Genomic DNA, 19,311 nt, shown 5'->3' with positions numbered 1-19,311 from the left:
CTAAAATGTTCAGCAGTGTGTTTTGCTGTCATGAGCGTACGTGTCCAGCAGAGGGCGCCATGGGTTGCCACTGAAGATTTGCATGACGCATGAAAGACTGAGACACAAAAACCACTAACAGTGACGATGTGTTAAAACAAAATACAGTGACTTTTAATCAGGAGTGTGTACAAAATACGGCACTTTAACATATCATAGTGTCAGGTTGTAGCCTGGATGTGTGAGTGGTCGTTTTAAGACGACAGAGAGTCACAGCTTTTAATCAGACATCTAGGAAAAGATGCTTAAGACAAAAATGTTCCACTAGGAGCAAAAACAATCGTGTATTTTATATTTTTGTCAAGTGTGTGTAGCTATAACTCACACACCTTTTACACTTAAAAGAAGCCAGCAGGTCACAGTGACCCCGCTGTCTCTGTCCTGCAAACCTGGTGTTCCTTCAGCTGTCCTCAGAGCCATATATCTGTTATTTCCAAAGACAGTTTATGGCTCTGAAGCAGTGATTGTGTCACGAGAAAAAGCACTTGAGAAATCACAAATAACAGTCTTGTATTCGATGCTTTGATTGGAGAGTGGAAGTCCTGAGGCTGGAAGGGAGTCGCTGGAAACAGTGCTGGAGTCTGCAGCTCTTTAAGAGATGCTGGTGTGCTTATGTAAATCAGCGCTGACAGAGAGGTGCTGCTAATCATTCAGAAATCTACACACACATATTCCACAGTAAAGACCAACAAGAGTTTACACCAACAGGCACAATGTTTGCAGAAATGTTAAATGGCTTATGACAAGTCCTGGTTCACTACCTGAGACTCTGTCCCGCTGTTTACTGGGTAAACAATCAGTACTATAAAAATATTTGTTGACATGTGTAGCCGTATTATGTACTCAAGTTTTCTGGAGATGGCGGTGCACACACACACACAGTAGGAGGGACGGGGCCAAAAGTGGATTAATCCAGTGGCGCTGACTGTCAGTTTCTCTTGTCATTTGTGCCTAATTAAAAGTATTCACACTGCTCAAACAAATCAAGGGAACACTTAATGGTCACAGTCCAACACCAAGTCAGTTAAACTGCTCCTTTGTGTGAAGAGGAACAGGAGGAGCACTGCCAGAGCCCTACAAAATGACCTCCAGCAGGCTACTGGTGTGCATGTTTCTGACCACACTGTCAGAAACAGACTCCATGAGGGTGGCATGAGGGCCCCACGTCCTCTAGCGGGACCTGTGCTCACAGCCCAGCACCATGCAGCTTTGTTGGCAGTCGCCAGAGAACACCAGAACTGGCATTGGTGACACATTCTCCTCACAGATGAGAGCAGGTTCAGACTGAGCACATGTGACAGGTGTGAAAGAGTCTGGCGACGCCGTGGTGAACGTTACGCTGCCTGTGACATCATCCAGCATGACCGGTTTGGAGGTGGGTCAGTGATGGTCTGGGGAGGCCTGTCCTTGGAGGGTCGCACAGACCTCCATGTCATAGCCAATGGTACCCTGACTGCTGTTTGGTACCAGGATGAAATCCTCAGGGCAATTGTCAGACCTTATGCTGGTGCAGTGGGCCCTGGGTTCCTCCTGGTGCGGCGGGCACTGGGTTCCTCCTGGTGCAGGACAATGCCTGGCCTCATGTGTCCAGAGTGTGTAAGCAGTTCCTGGATGATGACGGCATTGATGCCATTGACTGGCCCTCTGGTTCCACTGACCTCAACTGAGCACCTATGTGACGTTATGTATCGGTGCATCTGACGCTGTCCAGGAGCTCAGTGATGCCTTGATCCAGGTCTGGGAGGAGATCCCCCAGGACACCATCTGCTGACTCATCAGGAGCATGCTCAGACATTGTCAGGAGTGCATACAGACACACAGGGGCCACACACACTACTGAGTCACATTATGAGTTAGATCAACCTGTGATTTTCGGTGTGATTTTGAATCCAGCCCTCAGTGAGTTGATGATTTTGGTTTCCACTGACCGTTATTACGTCATTTTGTTCTCAACAAACTAGACAATGTGCATCAGTAAAGATTTAACAGTTGAATAATTTGTTCATCAATATCTGATATGTGATTTAAGTGTTCCCTTGATTTTTTTGAGCAGTGTAATTTAAATGAGGATAGTGAAGATTAAAGGGTGACACTGGTATTTTCCTTGGACCCTATTTTCCCATGTTTTTGTGTGTCGGTAACTCATGGGAACAACTATTTTTTAAAATTGGTCTCCTATTGAGCGAGAGCGCTGTGGCAAAACATGCTGCATTGTTATACCTTGGGGGCAACTGTCACTTAACGTCCACTGAAAGTGCTTGTTTTTGCCACTAACAGGCTCAGATTGTTATTTGATGTGTCTGACAACATTATGGAAAGGATCCCTACAGAGATAGAGCTTATAATCCTTTTTGTTTCACCACAGACAACCTCCAAAATCACCATCACCAAACCCACCAGACTCCATGTAAATATTAGGTAATTTTAGCGTGTATAGAGCCAGCATGTCTTCACATCTCACTGGGTGAGTTAAGGGTTTATTTCAACCAAACCAGAGTTGGTGAATGTTGGAACAGTGGGAAGACAAACCAAGACCACTTTTGTGAGTTTTATTTTGCCTTTATTGACTTTGACTGAAGTGCGTTTTATGATGATAAAATTACTGTTTATTTAAATGGAGTCTGGTGGGTTTGGCTGTGGTGATTTCAAGGCTGTTTTTGGTCAAATAAAATCAATCTTACTCTTTAATAAAAAGGTCTGTCTCTGTAGGGATCCTTTCCAAAATGTTGTTAGGCACTTATAATAACAATCTGAGCCTGTCAGTGGCACATAGACGTACACATCCTGAGGGGTTCCCAGTTTGCCATCAACATCAATAGATATTTGGCTGAATTTATGTTGTGATCTCAGATAACCCAAATCAATGTCAGGACAAAGTTGAATGCCAACGTTAGGGTTAGGGGGTTAGGACGTTAAAAAGTTCTATCTCTGTTGGGATCCTTTCCAAAATGTTGTTAGGCACGACAAAATAACAATCCGAGCCTATCAGTGGCAAAAACAAACACTTTTAGTGGACGTAAATTGAGAAGTAAACACGCCCAAGGTGGTGACATTGCAGCTTGTTTTGCTGCTTCCTGCTGCAGCGTGCTCTCTGAATACTGGACCAATTTCAACAATAGTTGTTCCCATTTGTCACTTAGACACAAAAATGTGAAAATACCATCCAAGTTGAAAAACAACAAAGTTACTTTAATCATGTACGTGTAAAAATCTCACAATAACAGAATCAGATTCACATCTTACATTCACACGAACAACTTAAAATAAATGTTCTGCTTCTTAGTTTTCCACTCAAGTATAGAACAACTTGGAACCACATGTGTATGTTACAAAGTATTTAAACGCACAGTGTTTCCATTCAGGCAGAAGGTGCTGGTCTAAACGTTAAACTGAGGTTAGGATGTGTAACAGAGTGAGGAACTCACTGGCCCCTTTACGCTGTTGGAGTTTTCACAGTTAGCTTCTTTCTTTGGGTCTGAATCTCTGAGGTATAATGCAAACACGTATCCAACACGCCATTCAACGACAAGTGGAGCAGCATATTAACTGACAGCGCCTTCAGGAAGGCGCCATTGTCACACTGGCTGGACTGGAGGAGTCCCAACAAGGCTCTCGAATCCTTAACTTACACAGTCTTGTGGGTTAGTGTTTACTGCAGGTGTCAGATCATTACCTCCTCTGTGGTTTGTTTGGAAGGCAAACTGTTCATCTGTTCCAGCTCTGAGTGTAAACCCTTGGTACTGTCTTGAAGGGAACGTCTCTGAGGAGGCGGCGGATCTTTGCAGGAGAAGAAGTGAGGCAGAGTGGCCATGGTCAAGGTACCGAGAACGAGGAAGCTGCCCGCGACCACGAAGGAGGCGACGTAGTTGCCTGTGACGTCCTTGAGCAACCCTTGGGACAGGAGAATATATCCAATAAACACAAATATCCTACAAATATAAAGCTTCTTAGGTCTTAAAACTGTGACCTGTTTGATTCAACTAAGTCTTTAAATTGACCTTTAGAGAGATATCTGAGGTTTTTCAACAGATACAGGACCTGAAACTGAACTTCTTCCACAGGTGTAATTAATGACATTAACTGCTGCTGGAGGACAGCCATCGTTAGTGTTATTAGCATCACCTGTGCTCTTCTTACTATGTCAAGTCAACGTGTCCGCTGTGAAAAGGTATGTGAATATGATTTATTTGGGAATTTGAAGAAAGAGGAGTGTTCTCTTCTTTTAACAGGGTTATTATCAAGGTTCAGGTTGGCAATATTTTTAAAGGGTAACTTAAATATTTTCAAACCTGGACCCTATTTTCCCATGTTTTTGTTTCTAAGTGACTAATGGGAACAACATTTTTAGAAATTGGTCCTGTATAGAGCGAGACAACAGGATGCAATGTAACGTTTTTGCTTGACTAATATCAGACAGTATTGTCAACTCTCTACACAGTGGAGTGGGTGGATTCAAGGTCTGGGCCCAGGCCATGTTTTTGTCACTGACAGGCTCAGTGACAAAAACTATAGCTATGTTTCCATCCAAAAGTGATTCGAATCATTGGGAAATGTGCATTAAAAGAAATACGAATCCTGTGTGTTTCCATTAAATGTCCGGACTTTGGTGAAAACCGGAAACAAAACAAGTCTCGCATTCTTCTTCTTCTACGTTTTTCTGGCAGTTGGCAATCAGCTTGTAAATGCATTACCACCATCCCGACCCGGAGTGTGGATATCACCATGGAGAGAGGTGCGCTACGTCAGACTTAATTCCAACATAACTGTTTCCATCCCCCGTTTTGCAAATCAACATTTTTTCGAATCAACCAAAACCCGGCTAAAGCGAGCATATTTTAGTTTGTGCGAATCAGGGGATTTTAATTCGAATTTTGGCGTTTCCATCACAATTTTCCGATTTTTCTAAACAGGCTGATGGAAACGTGGCTTATGTGTCTATGGGTCCGACAACATTGTGGAAAGGATCCCTACAGAGATAGAGCTTCTTGTTTAAGAGTTAGATTCTTTTTATTTAAACAAAAACAGTTCAGAAATCACCATCGTCAGACCCACCAGACTTCATTTAAATAAGCAGTAATTTTACCGAAGTAAAAAACACACCATTCAAAGTCGAAAGAAACAAAATAAAACTCACAAAAACTGTCTTGGTTCGTCTTTCCACTGTTCCAACAATCGTCAGCTCTGGTTTAGTTGAAATAAACTCTTAATTCACCCAGTTAGATGTGAAAATATGCTTGCTCTATACACACTAAAATTACTGTTTATTTAAATGGAGTCTGGTGGGTTTGGTGATGGCAATGTTGGGGTTGTGTCTTACTCTTTAACAGAAAGGTCTATCTCTGTAGGGATCCTTTTCAAAATGTTGTCAGACACTGAAATCACCATCACCAAACGCACCAGTCCACTCCATTTAAATAAGCACAATATTTTGACATGTATAAATCAAGTACATTTTCACATCTAACTGGGTGAATTAAGGGTTAATTTCAACCACACCAGAGTTGATGGTTGTTGGAACAGTGGAAAGATGAACCCAAGACCGCTTCTGGAGGTTTTACTTTGTATGTATTGACTTTGACTGAAGTGTGTTTTGCAATTATAAAATTACTGTTTATTTAAATGGAGTCTGGTGGGTTTGACAACAGATTTCTGGGCTGTTTGTGGTTAAACAAAAAGGATCTTACTCATTAACAAAAGGTCTATCTCTGTCGGGATCCTTTCCATAATGTTGTCAGACACTTAGAACAACAATCCGAGCCTGTCAGTGACAAAAACAAACACTTTAAGTGGATGTAAATTGATGGCATGCAAATGATCATAAAAGTTACATCGCAGCCTGTTTTGCTGCTGCCGGCCACAGCGGTCTCGCTTAATACTGGACGAATTTAAAATAGTTGTTCTTATTGGTCACTTAGAGACAAAAACGTGGGGAAATAGGATCCAGGTTGAAAAATACTTAAAATTCCTATAAGAAATAGGAATGAAATGTTAATAACAACTGACTTTTTGTTCAGTTCCATTAATCTCAATTGTACTAGGGAAACATAAGTCTTATAAATCTATCTGAGTGGCTGCTTATAACCACAGGTAAAGTGAGAAAGCATTGAGTTTTTTGGTAATTTGGGTGCACTGACCCTTGAAGACATTTTGTTCTCACTATGAAGAAGAGGGAGTGAGGGAACTGTCTGATCCTGATTGCTCAATTAATGTTTGACTACTTTTAGCTCCTGTGTGTTAACCTGTATTTATCTTATTTTGTCACTTGAGATAACACGAAACATGGTGACATGACCCACATTATGAACTGTGCAACTGCTCCGTCATTGTGCCGCTCGTACCTGACAGTGGTGTCCCCAGCAGCCCCCCGCCGCTCTCGATGAGCTGCAGCAGCCCGAGGGCCCCCATCATGCGCTCCACGCCCACAATCATGGGCACCACCGCGAACGCCAGAGACGTGAGCGCCCCGGAGCAGAAGCCGTAGAGGAGGCTGATCACCATCAGTGCAGCGTAGGAGCCGGACAAGGAACTCACAGGCAGCAGCATGATGAAGACTCCCGCCAGCGTTGTCCACATGGTCAGTAAATGAATCAGCCGAAAGTGACGCAGGTCTGAGAACCAGCCCGACACCACTCGCCCCAGAATGTCTGTAGCACCGGCGGCTGACATGACAAAAGCAGCTTGGTACTCTGAGAAGCCAGCTTGGCGGCTGTGGGCCACCAGGTGGAAATACGGCACAAAGTAGCCGACGTTAAGAAGCGTAACGGCGAATGTGTAGGTGATGTACGGCCTCTCAAAGAGTAGAGACAGCTCCAGGTAGGAGGAGACTCGGTGCAGCATCGCAGTGCATGATGTCCTGCTCTTTGAGTCCACCTGTGGGGAGGCAAAGTAGGAAAGGTTGGCCTAACTGCAAGTGCAATATAACGTAGCCTACACTGCTACATGTAGCTACATGCTAACGTCAGGGAAACATATAATCTTGGTTGCCGATGTTGTTCATATCTCCCTGATTTTGGATCGTATTCCTGCTGGAACATCTCAAGTTTTAAAAATGATGTTTCATAGTAGAAAGTGCCGCTATACTCCGTTATAATCATTCCCCAGGTGCAACTACACTCATACATGTAGCTCCATGCTAATTTCAGGAAAACACATAATCTTGGTTGCTGATGTTGTTAGTTTCTCCCTGATTTTGTATTATATTACTGCTGGAACATGTCCGGTTGTGTTTTGAAGTTTTTATTGGTGATTTTTCACAGTAGAAAAAGCTGCTATTATCATTCCCCAGATGCAAGTACACTGCTACATGTCACTACATGCTAACATCAAGGTAATCTTGGTTGCCGATGTAGTTAATTTCTCCCTAATTTTGGATTAAATTCCTGCTGGAACATGTCAAGTTGTGAAGATTTGGTTTAGAAGATTTTATCAATGATTTTTCAAGGTAGAAAATGTCCCTATTCTCCTTAACAGTCATTCCAAAGCTGCAAGTACACTGCTAACGTACATGTAGCTACATGCTAACATCAAAGAAACATGTAATCTTAGTTGCTGATTAGTTGTTAATTTATCCCCTAATTTTGGATCATATTCCTGCTAAAATATGTCCAGTTCTGTTTAGAAGCTTTTATTGGTGACTTTTATGGTAGAAAGTTGAGCTATACTCTGTCACAGTCAGTCCGCGGATACAAATATACTGCTACATGTAGCTACACGCTAATGTCAGGAAACATGTAATCTTGGTTGCCCATGTTGTTAATTTCTCCTTAATTTCAGGTCATATTCCTGCTGGAACATGTCTGGTTGTGTTTAGAAACTTTTATTGGTGGTTTGTTTTGCGGTAGAAAGTGCCACGACACTCCATCACAGTCATTCCTTGGACACTACTACCACTTCTACACTACAACGTGTAGCTTAATGCTAATGTCACAGATACAGAATCTTGGTTGCTGATGTTGTAAATTTCTCCCAAAGTTCAGATCGTATTCCTGCTGGAACATATGTGGATGTGTTTTGAAGATTTTATTGGTGAACTGACAGGGTAGAAAGTGCCACTATTATCCTTTACAGTCATTTTGGTGGCTGCACTGACTGTGCAGATATACCAGGATACAGAAGACCTGGTTACGCAGACTAGTCAGAGTAGACTGGGCTTTTTCTGGAAGTGGCCTTAAGTCAAAAAACAAAAACAAAAAATTTGCCCATTTATCTTTCACTGATTGTCACCTGTGCATCAATATCTGGTCCATTTATAAGCTGGTACAAAAGACGAAGACAGTAAAGTCTTGTCTCACCTTTGCCGGGGCTTTAGAGCGTTGCTTTGGGCGTATCAGAGCCCCGCAGGGCACGATGTTGAGGCTAAGGCCCCCCAGAATCAGGAGAGCCCCTCGCCATGCGTACATCTCCACCAGCCACTGGAACAGCGGGTTGAATGCGAAGGAGGAGAGGCCGATGCTGGAGAAGCCCAGTCCTAACGCCAGGGCACGCCAGCGGGTGAAGTTAGCCATGACTGTAGCCACCATGGGAGTGAAGATCAGCCCCCAGCCCAAACCTGGAGGAGCGGGGAGGGGAGAGCCACAGTGAGAGGCCACTTTGATCACCTGCAGTGAACTAGGTTAATAGTTAACTACATAAACACAGATGACCTGCTTTACAACACGTCTAAAAATAACGAGCAGGTCATTTCTAATCCAGTTGTCCCTGAGGAACAGGAATGACAGCATTGATGTTGTGAGACTTAATTACCTGAGATGACACCCATGGTGAGGTAGAGGTGAACAAGACAGGTGGCCTGCGAGGCGAGGATGAGGCCGAGTGCAGCGAGACAGCCCCCCGTCATCACCACCACCCGGGCATCATATGCATTACATAGTGCTGCACCCAGCGGACCTGGGAAACAATCACAGACACCTCCGTTAGTCCAGACTATTTAGCATGAAGCCAAATATCTGCAGTTAACTTAACAACTCTAGATGATCTTTTCTTGATCTCAGCCTGATATATCTGACATCTTTTGAGTCCCTGCTGCAGTTTTCACCAAGTTCTGTGTGTTTGAACGTGTGGCTGGACAGCATGAGTGCGTAATGAGTGACCCGCCGATGCTGGTTAAAGGGTTAATGAGTTGCAACTTCTTTTTCACAAACCACACGTGACAGGGCTCAGGTTTAAAAACCCTTCTAGCAATCATCTGCTTCTTGATCGAGATTTAATGAGAGAAAATTATACAAGATCAAGTCTGTTACCTGCAGCTAGCACTGCAAGGATCAGCCCATTAGTCGATCATTAACATTTTTATCAAGCTGCCTTTCTTCGTTTCATGTCAACAGATTAATTAATAGTTAAAATAGTTGTTAGCCGTCATAACAAACACATTGATACTTGAACACACACAGGGACTCACTGAAGAACTGCTGTGCTGCCAGGCCCGTGGACGAGATCCAAGAGATGGCCTGGGCGCTCTCCTCAAAGTACTGCACGAACTCTACGAAGAAGATCCCCAAGGAACGCATCAGGCCGAACACCAGGCTCGTGCTGACGAACATGGCACCCACCAGCACCCAGCCCCAGCCTCCGTCTGGGCCCTCGGCTCCATCGCTCTGCCTCTCTGCTTTGGGCTTGACGTTGGTCATGTCTGAAAGAGAATTATCTGAGGAGGAGAGGAGAGAGGAAGCACAGAGGACATGAAGATATAAGCCTTGTATAGCTCAGTGCAGGACAAGTCTCTGATCCTCTCTGTGGCTGTCAATAGCCATAATGATTAACTTCCCACTGGCCAATAGATTCCCCTGGTTGTGCCATGTAAGTGTAACGAGGCTGCTTAACAAGTTGGCCTTCATCAACAAAATATAGGTGAGAGGTGAGTGCTCAATTGTTCATGGATCAGCTGTGAAGAAGTTAAAGAAAGCCACTGAATCGGCTCTCACAAGGTTTTATGGTAGTCTGCAGAAGTGACAGAAAATTTAAGTGAGTGATGTGCAATCGTTCATTTGACTTTTTCAGTGACATTTTTAAGTTATTTACATTCTTCACTTCTTCTTTAGCAGTGTTAATATAGCTTACTTCTGCATTTAGGCAGTCTTTAAACAGCCCCTCAAGGATGTGTCTGTTAACGCAAATTCAGCCAACCCCTGTGAATTCTGTGCCATTTCCATTTTTATTTTCATTTTCCTATCTGAAGCCGGGTTGCAGAGACAGCAGGCCAAGGAAAACACCCCAGACGTCCCTCTCCCCAGCAACGCTTTCCAGCTCCTCCTGGGGGACGCCAAGGCGTTCCCAGGACAGATGATTTAGGTAATCCCTCCATCATGTTCTGGGTCTGCCCCGGGGCCTCCTACCAGTGAGACGTGCCCAGAACACCTCCAGCGGGAGGCGCTAAGGAGGATCCTGATCAGATGCCCAAACCACCTCAACTGACCCCTTTCAATGCGAAGGAGCAGCGGCTCTACTCTGAGCTCCCTCCGAATGTCCGAGCTCCTCACCCTATCTGTAAGGCTGAGCCCAGACATCCCACAGAGGAAACTCATTTCGGCTGCTTGTATCCACAATCTCATTCTTTCAGTCACTACCCAGAGCTCATGACCATAAGTGAGGGTTGGGACGTAGATGGACCAGTGAATTGAAAGGTTCGCCTTCCAGCTCAGCTCCCTCTTCACCACTACGGTCCAGCGCAGAGCTCGCACCAAACCACCGATCCATCTCACGCTCCTTTCTACCCTCGCTCGTGAACAAGACCCCAAGATACTTGAACTCCCTTGCTTGAAGCACCAACTCTCCGAACCCAGAGGAAACAATCCACCATTTTCTGGCAGAGAACCATGGCCTAAGACTTCAAGATGCTGACCCTCTCCCCAACCACGTTACACTCGGCCAAGCAAACAGAGCCACATCATCTGCAAAAAGCTCATCTCAATGTCAGCTCAATTTCATTTCATTGTAGAGCTGCACCCAGCATGTTGGTTTGCTCAGCCCCGCCCTGCCCTGCTCTCTGAGACTATAGCTGCAGGAGTGTGAGGTCTGCGCCTGTGACAGAGTCGCACACACAGTGACAGGGCTAACTGTTAGCATCACATTATACTAACATTATACTAATATATTATATTATACTAACATGTCACCTGCAACAAATCCTCCGGTCTAAAATGAGCGCAACAAATGGCCGTGTGTTTTGTTACCGATGCCGCAATATAGTCCCGTGTCTTCAACTCTACAAACCGCACCCAGTCATGAAAGCTAGCTCCGTTTTTTTTTCCTGTCTGGGAAACCATGGACTCGATGTGTTAGCTCGTGCTAACCAGGCAGAGAGTGCAGGAGGGAGTGGCTCACAGAGTTTCCTGAAAACTGAGCCTCCCATTTAATGTGACTGATCAGCTCACTGATGTGGAAAAACCTGACATGTGACCTCAACATGACCAGACTTCCTCTTATTTGTCCTGCAGCTGTTTTCTGTTGACTCCTTAAGATCAGGTTTTAATTTCTGTACACACAGCTACAATGTAAAACCAAACTTATAGTCGGCAGTTCAGATTATATGTGCTGTTGGGTGAGCAGTGTTGTCCCCTCTGTTGCTCAGTTTGGTGAGTTTGTGTCGTGAGTTGAGAAATGAGCCAAAGCAAGAAGTAACACAGTGACCTGAATCCCTCCTCACATAATGTCACTCACTTCTCTGCTGCGGGAATTACAGGAATTTGCACCCAGGACTCTCTCTCACATGCCTGCACTACAAGACTTGAAACTTCAGCTGCAGAGTTTCACACTAGGGTCATGTGATCGTTACCTTTTACACAGGCAAATATTCAGTGTGGTTTCTTTGAGGGATGAGTCAGTGGGAGCATTTTACCACTCCTGGTTCCTTGTCTCAGCAGTTTTTTTTTTAATGTTTTTTTGGATAGATGCCTTTTATAAGAGACACAAGAGAAACGTTTTGTTCTGTGACATAAAATACGTCAGTAAAAACCCCACTTATGAACTTTGAGGCTCCTGTGTGTGCCTTTAAAAAGGCAGTTATTGCTAACAAGTGGCTAAGTAGTTAGCAACCCCTCTCCGCTGAGGCGAAAAGCTTTGACTTTTATCCTGACACTGCTTTATTCACTGTTTGTAGCGGTTACAATCTCCTGGTCCGTTTGTTTTGGACATGAAGAGACCTCTGCAGACGATTCGACTCCCGGGAAAAACCTCCTGAACACCTGGATCTTAAAATATCAGGGAGAAAAGGTGAGCACAGATGAGCAGGTGCTGAGATAGCAGCCTGTGACGTTACAATTTTGTGATTCAAATACAATACAGTTCTACAACTAAGATTTATTGGAGTTATTTTTATTCACACTCCACACTCCATGTTGGGTCTGGACAGGGACTTGGACCCACAACCTTCCTGTTCCCGACCCAGGTTCCCACAGGATGAGCCACTGCCGCCCCCCAAAAAATAACAGAGATAGAAATAATAAAATAAAAAACGATACAGATATAATAATAATCAGAGGTGGGTAGTAACTAATAATAGTAACTAATACTCTTACTTGAGTACAATATTTGGCTACTCTACCCACCTCTGAGTACATAATTACATATATATATGTACAGTATATATAAGAATATATTTGTGTTTCTTGTGCCTTGATTTATGTTATGTTTGTAAAGATTTAATTTATTTTTTAGTTAAAGGGGTATCATTTAAAATACATGAATTTGCAGATCATTATTTTTGATTGATTGATTACATTCATGTTCTTATTTTACAAATAAATCAGACGTTACTCAACAGTTACTCAGTACTTGAGCAGTTTTTTCACCAAATACTCTTTTACTCTTACTCAAGTAATTATTTGGATGACGACTTTTTACTTTTACTTGAGTAATATTGTTCTAAAGTATCAGTACTCTTACTTGAGTACGATATTTGGCTACTCTACCCACCTCTGATAATAATCACCTTTTACACACTGATTTAACACGTATAAATGTATAAAATAAGAGCTCAGCTTCTCTGTTGTGTGCTCCTTGATTATTTACATATTAAATCCACGTGCACATCACCACGACTTCATATAAAGAAGCTTAATTAATTAATTTCCCATTTAATGCCTGATTAAAACGCGCTGCCACGTCACTCAGCTTCACTCAGGATCAATTACACAGCAATTAACAGGTAGACAAGCGGGAACGCGCACTGGAAACAGTGCACATCATTGCTTCACACAGCGCATGCGCAGTGCCTGCCACCACACACCACTGTATTCGACACCAAAAACATAATGTTCGAGACTATATAAACATATTTTGGTGAGACTATGATCATGCTGATGTGTTTCAGAGTATTTTTTAATTTGTTTTCCATCTGTTGTGAGTAAGGTCTCAGCTGTAGCGGTGTGAGTATGTTCACGTCTACAGGCAGATATTAACCGTTTCGTAACAACAGACGAAACCTGCAACACGGCTCAACAACAAAACATGTCACCGTCCGTTCACATAGGATTAAACGGGTTTTAAACGGCTGGCAGGTGAATAAAAGCTTCATGACTCACCCTCGGTGTATCAGCTTCCTCCGGAGCGGCACATTGTCCACAGGCTCCCGGTACACTGTGGTAAACAGCAGGCAGCACACTGTCAGCGGAGGCAGAGGGAAAAGTTCAACGGTCACTGCACAACAAGGAGTTAACGGGGCGCGTGCGCAGCTCTCACGAGGGCGCGTGCATGCGGTATGTTTTTGTAATAAAACCCGGATTATCACGCGCCAGCACCTGTGATAGCTATGATTTTCAGTCTATGACGTATGTCTTGTTCCTGTTTCTTTCTCCAGCATGAGTCCTGATAGGGTGAAAGCCCTCAAAGTCCTTTAACATGTGAAGTATATCCTCAGTTTAATACAAAGTTTAATAATTTTATGTCCGTTTTTTGTCTCCCACATTAAAATAATGTTTCAGGTAAACCACAGTGAGCAGTAATTGTTGGTGACAATGAGTTCTTTGCATAGGTTGTCACATCGGGTGAGCAAAATTTAATGTCAGGATGACATGTTGTGAGGTCAACATGGTCTCACTCATGTTGAAATCTGGTGCTTAGGCAGTAGACCTTTTCAAACAGGAATTGTGCAAATTTGCAGGAAAGCCCGATCAGTCTTCTTTCAGCATTGGCAGTATAAAAACAAAATGCCGCCTACTTACTTTTGTCCATACAGAGTGTGGCTTTTTCAGGGCAATGGGGGGCGTGAGCAAGTAACAAAACGTGTAGCTCAGTGTGACGTAAACAGTGACGTGGGAGGGAAGTCGCGGCTGGTCAGTCCTTCTGCGATTCTCTCACAAGTCGGCCCGTTCTTCACCGTTCCCGTCATCTGACGGTAAATGGCCTCTTCGTTTGTGAGGACAAGGAGGGCGCGCAATTCCTTGTCTCCCCAGTTGCTCATCTTTACAGTGTCCGTCAGGTTTGCGTTTCCCTCTTGCTACTAGCTGCTCGCTAATTCCTACTATCAGCTGTTTCCTGTTTATCCACCGCCAGTGGGTCGCACGTGTGGCGTCATCAACAGCTCCTCCCACAAGTCCTCAACAGCCCCTCCCGTGGCGGAAGGGCGCCTCGTTCTGTTTAAACCAAAAAGGTTCCGCCAATATGACTACCCTACGAGGCCAAAATTGGGCACCTCGGATCAACTCACCAAAACGGCTCTGTGTGTCTAAAGGCTCGCAGCTTGCCGACAAAACAGCCCAACAATCTGGCAGTGTAAAAGGGGCTACTGACTTGTGGCGTCAGACACAGATGATAAAAGATGTCCTTTGACGTTGGCATGATACCCAGGTAGTTGCTGGTATATTTTAATGGCACTCTGTGGCGTCAGGGGGAAACGTGGCAGGACAAAAACAAAAGTTAAGGTCCGAGTGGGGCTGATGGGAGGGGTGGTGGATGGGTCCAACATGGACTTTCACCCAGGAGAGCGGTGTCTGTGTCCCGGAAGATTCTAAAGCCAAACCCTGTTCTGTTTTCTGTTGCTGTACTGACGTAGTGCTTTTATTTTGAAAGAGACTGTATTTAAACGTTAAAGTTCCTGTGACAACAGAAGTGTATTTTGAAAGAATGGGCCCTTATGAGTGATTGCCACCTTAGAGATGTGCATATGTTTACACGATCAGTTGTGAAAACGATATCCCTGTTTCCACGAAAACGCAGAAACTACAGCTTTTTGCTGCAGTTAGCATGACAGGCCAGTAGGTGGTGATACGCCATATGTCAAACACCATAGAAGAACGTTTTGCGCATGCAAAGTGATTTGTTTTCCTCTTGGTGCTAGTGATAAAAACAATGATAGACTACATTTTAACCTTATGTAGCATAGTTAGCTGCTATGCACTTACTAATATCAGGCACAGCAGACGTCTTTGTGCGCTGATGTAGCGGTGATGTTGATGCAGCAGTGCTAAGTTAATTTGTAAGCTCGTAAGTGGTCCCAAAAGTGCTAACAAAACGAAAGCAACCCAGCATATATCCGCCATTGTTGTTGTAGTTCCCGGGCACCTAATGGGCATGCACGAACTGGGTTGCAACATTATCGTTTTCCAAAATCGCCATCAGTCCTGTTTACACGTCTCCATAGAAACGGATATTTTCAAAAATAGCCGTTTTTGAAAACCTCCGTTTTCGTCGAGAAAAACGCCGGTTACGTGTAAATGATAGGTGCAAACGCAAAGATAAATACCCGTTTTGAGAAATATATGTGGAACTGTATAAACAGGCCCTTAGTCTGACTGAGTAACATGTTTAAATGTATTTTAAAAGTCTGGTTTTAGTCGGACTGACACAATAAATTGATTTCCTCTAATGTCAACACTTTATGGCTTAAAATACCCACTTGGGCCCCTTAATCTAAAATACTCTAGACACTCCCCTGTCTGAATGTGACACTTTCTTCAGCAGTCTCTGGTTTAATTGGACTCATGGTATTTCAGTGATCACCACCGTGAGATTCAGTGCTATGAAAGGTTGTAGCGCCCCCTGTTGGGAAGTACTTGTTGTGCTGGTTGCAGTCACCTGTAATCAACCCCACCTGGTGACACTGCCAGGATACACGCTGCAGAAGGGTGTCTGTGTGGCAACATTAAAAAGTCAAACTGGAGCGCTGTCCTAGTTTTTACTTTTCCAGCAGCATGGAGCCATCTGGACAACAGCCTGGTGTTTGGCACCAGCTACTGGCAGGTAATTATGTGTCTACTTCATGAAACTCGGGTAGAAACTCAAGACGAGAGAATAATTTGCCATCCTGTTGGGTTTCTTATTTTCAGAGTCAAATTGTTGGAAAATATGAATTTGATCTGCACTATAGTATATTCTTGGCATTAACTTATACTGGATTAAAGACAGTCGTTAACAGTGCACACATGGTAAACCTTGCACACGCTCATGAGGACTGTGAGCATGACTGTGTCCAATAGAGGGCAGCATAGCATAAACTTGTTGCCACAGGAGTGAAGAAGTCTTATTTGTGTTTCAGTCAGTGAGAGGGTTCATGCTGACTGTGGCATCAGATCATCTGCTAATTATAGAGAGTAAATAAAACAGGTTTGCATCATTAGCCCCTCTACTGGAACACAAGGTTTCAGATCAATATATCTCCATCATTCCTTTAAATGTTCCGAGGGTGCACTCAGAGCTCAGTAAAACTACTTTTAAACGACTGCCCTGAAGGAAACACGGTGCTGTTTGACATGATCCCTGGGACTTAGGTGGAGCATGTTATGCATGTCGCTGGTATGACCTGTATACCTCTCTTCTATAATCATTTCCCATGTGGTGCTTTAATGTTTGTGTTATTATATGCAGGCCAGCTGTTAGGAAATACGTGCAAGGGGACACCCAACACATCCTATATGTTCCTGTTAATCATATTTCCACATGTTTCGGGTCTACTTGTGCTCGTATCTTCTGTTAAGACCTTGTTCTCTTCTCATGAAAAGCAGAGGTAGTCAATGAATGATTAGAGAGAAGTAAAATCAAACACTGATTTAGGAAATTACTGCAAGGTATTACATCATAATAATATGCAATAATTAATAATAATTCTATTTTTTTTCCTTCAACAACAAAAGCACGTGGTGTATCAAGCCGACGTTAAAGGACAAATTTTTTCATTGCTTTCTGATGACGCAAGTCACTGTCCAAGCGACTGATTTCAACGACTTCAGAGTGAGACCGGGCTCGTCAGGCCAACTGTTTGATATCAACATAGTGTCACAGCGCCCACTAGTGTGGCTGTAATAAGCACTGTGACAACCAACCCGTGCGACAACCAACCCCGGTCTCCCCTATCGTTTAATACAATACCTGTGTCTTCACTAGCTTTAACTCTGTGAATGCAATGGTCTTCTTTAATTTCATGTTTTTTACTTCTTTTTTTTTTTAAACATAAATATCTACACAGGGAGTGTTGTCTCGTCCACATGTTGCACCAATATGTTTCTACAGTTGCCCAGAACAAACAAACAAAACACTAGCATCAGATAGGGCCATTTGCATTTTTGCGCTAGCCACTGTAATAGCAGCCCCTCTGCAATGAGCTGAAAAGCTTTGGAAAAACACTGATTTTTATCTTGAAACAGCTATATTCATTGTTTGTAGTAGTTAAAATCCCCACGTCCATTTGTTTTGGACATGAAGATATCTCTGCGGGCAATTCGGCTCCCAGTAAAAACCTCCTGAACGTCTGGATTTTAAGTTATCAGGGAAGAAAGGGGAGCACAGATGAGCAGGTGCCAGGCTAGCAGTGTGGAAGAAACACTGATTTCTATCATGAAACCGCTTTAATTAGTGTTTTAACTGGTTTTAATTACCTGGTCTGTTTGTTTTGAAGACAAGAAACCATTTCCCTCAGTGAACACAAAGCTTTTATTTACTTTAATTTCACAGATAAGAAACAATAAATTGTGAAGACAATAAAGCCTCCACAAAAATAGCATTTTAAGTCTTGTGTGTGATTTATCCTGGCTTCATATGAGCAGAGGAAATCTCCGCTCGTCGCTAGGCTAATTTATACAATGTAAAATGCCATAGGCTTGTGTTAATAACGTTAGCATGTTGTATTTGTTTGAAAAAACGTGTTTAGTATAAGACAGTTGTTTTGTCAGTGAACCTTGTGAGCTGTAATGGAGCCAAATTATGTAACGTTACCTTTGTTAAATGTTGCTGTTGTCCCTGGCTTCATATGAGTAGAGGAAAAGCCTGCTAGCTGCTAGGCTAATTTATACAATGTAAAATGCCATAGGCTTGTGCTAATAACGTTAGCATGTTGTATTTGTGGGGGAAATGTGTCCAGATAAAGACAAGTGTTTGTCTGTGAATGCTGCGAGTTATAGTGAAGCTGATTTGTGTACTTGTGTTTGAAATTGTCTCAGCTCAGTAAAAACCTCCACTTAAGGAATTGTTATCGGTTTCAGCTGGTTGAAATGGTAAAAGATCGAAGAGAGGAACCTCCAACTGCTAAATTTTGCCTTCTCCAAAGCATATTAACACATTTCACACAGCTCACTCAAAGGTTTCCAGGAACACGCACGTCATGAAGTAAGTTGCACACATTTCCTATGATATATTCACTTCCTGAAAGATGTTCCACAGAAGTCCTCTTTTCTGACCTACTATGTGCAACTTTAGTGAACTGAAAAGGTGTCACCGGCCACAATTGATGAGGGGGAAACACTACATGTCACGGGTTTCTTTTTTTCAGCAGAGGAGGGACGGTGAGGTTTGGAAAGTCCCGTCAGACTTCCAATGTTTGTCTGCTGAGCACGGACAATGAGCCCAGCTAGCCACAACTCATCAGGGAGCAGGAAGCGGGGATGACAGAGGGTGAGGGAGTTCAGCAGGAGTCTGGAGGCCCACCTCCGCACTCACCCCTCTGCCGCCGCCCCCACACCTTCAGGAAGCAGCGGGTAGCCCACACACGTGTTTTCTTGGCTGGTAGATTTGAGTATTAGCAACCTGGAGGAAACAGGTGCCCTCGGCTTCATTGTTTCCACAAAAGCAACCAAGAAAAAACAAAATTTGGAAAATGGCGGGACAAGTTTGACTTAACAGACGACGTGATTCATGGGGAGAAAGAGTGCGTTAACGAGAGGAAGGAAGTTCAGGGAGGAGAAAGGCTGAAGGAGGGAAGTGTGCACTGCGAAAGGAGCTTGAAACTGTGCAGTCTGGTGTGCAGTGTGTGAGCATTTTCATATTAGCAATATTATCATATTTTATTTCTTCCAGATAAACAGTTTCACCATTTATTTGTGTATCAAATGAGACACTGAACACCAATGC

At 43.5% G+C, this 19,311-nt stretch overlaps 1 protein-coding gene across 1 annotated transcript; it reads right to left on the bottom strand.

The window, feature by feature from the left end:
* Positions 1-131: 131 nt before the first annotated feature.
* slc16a13 (solute carrier family 16 member 13) lies at positions 132-13,785 on the bottom strand. Its single transcript, XM_033651692.2, has 6 exons — positions 13,557-13,785; positions 9,437-9,682; positions 8,782-8,925; positions 8,331-8,587; positions 6,378-6,909; positions 132-3,930 (listed from the first exon to the last, which is right to left on the bottom strand). The coding sequence occupies exons 2-6, from the start codon at positions 9,663-9,665 to the stop codon at positions 3,701-3,703; spliced, it is 1,392 nt and encodes a 463-aa protein (XP_033507583.1). The 5' UTR covers positions 9,666-9,682; positions 13,557-13,785; the 3' UTR covers positions 132-3,700.
* Positions 13,786-19,311: the final 5,526 nt, after the last annotated feature.

This window comes from Epinephelus lanceolatus, chromosome 22 (genome assembly GCF_041903045.1).
Source record: "Epinephelus lanceolatus isolate andai-2023 chromosome 22, ASM4190304v1, whole genome shotgun sequence".
Lineage (NCBI taxonomy): Eukaryota > Metazoa > Chordata > Actinopteri > Perciformes > Serranidae > Epinephelus > Epinephelus lanceolatus.
The sequence above is the reverse complement of the archived record's forward strand: the minus strand, read 5'-3'. Positions and strand labels throughout refer to the sequence as shown.

What these genes read in the sequence shown, in the direction of transcription:
- slc16a13 (XM_033651692.2), bottom strand. Translation starts at nt 9,665, where the DNA reads ATGACCAACGTCAAGCCCAAAGCAGAGAGGCAGAGCGATGGAGCCGAG. An exon ending in CACCATGGGTGTCATCTCAG is followed by an intron (nt 8,588 to 8,781) that starts GTAATTAAGTCT and finishes CCGCTCCTCCAG; the next exon opens with GTTTGGGCTGGGGGCTGATC. An exon ending in GCTCTAAAGCCCCGGCAAAG is followed by an intron (nt 6,910 to 8,330) that starts GTGAGACAAGAC and finishes GCCTCCCCACAG; the next exon opens with GTGGACTCAAAGAGCAGGAC.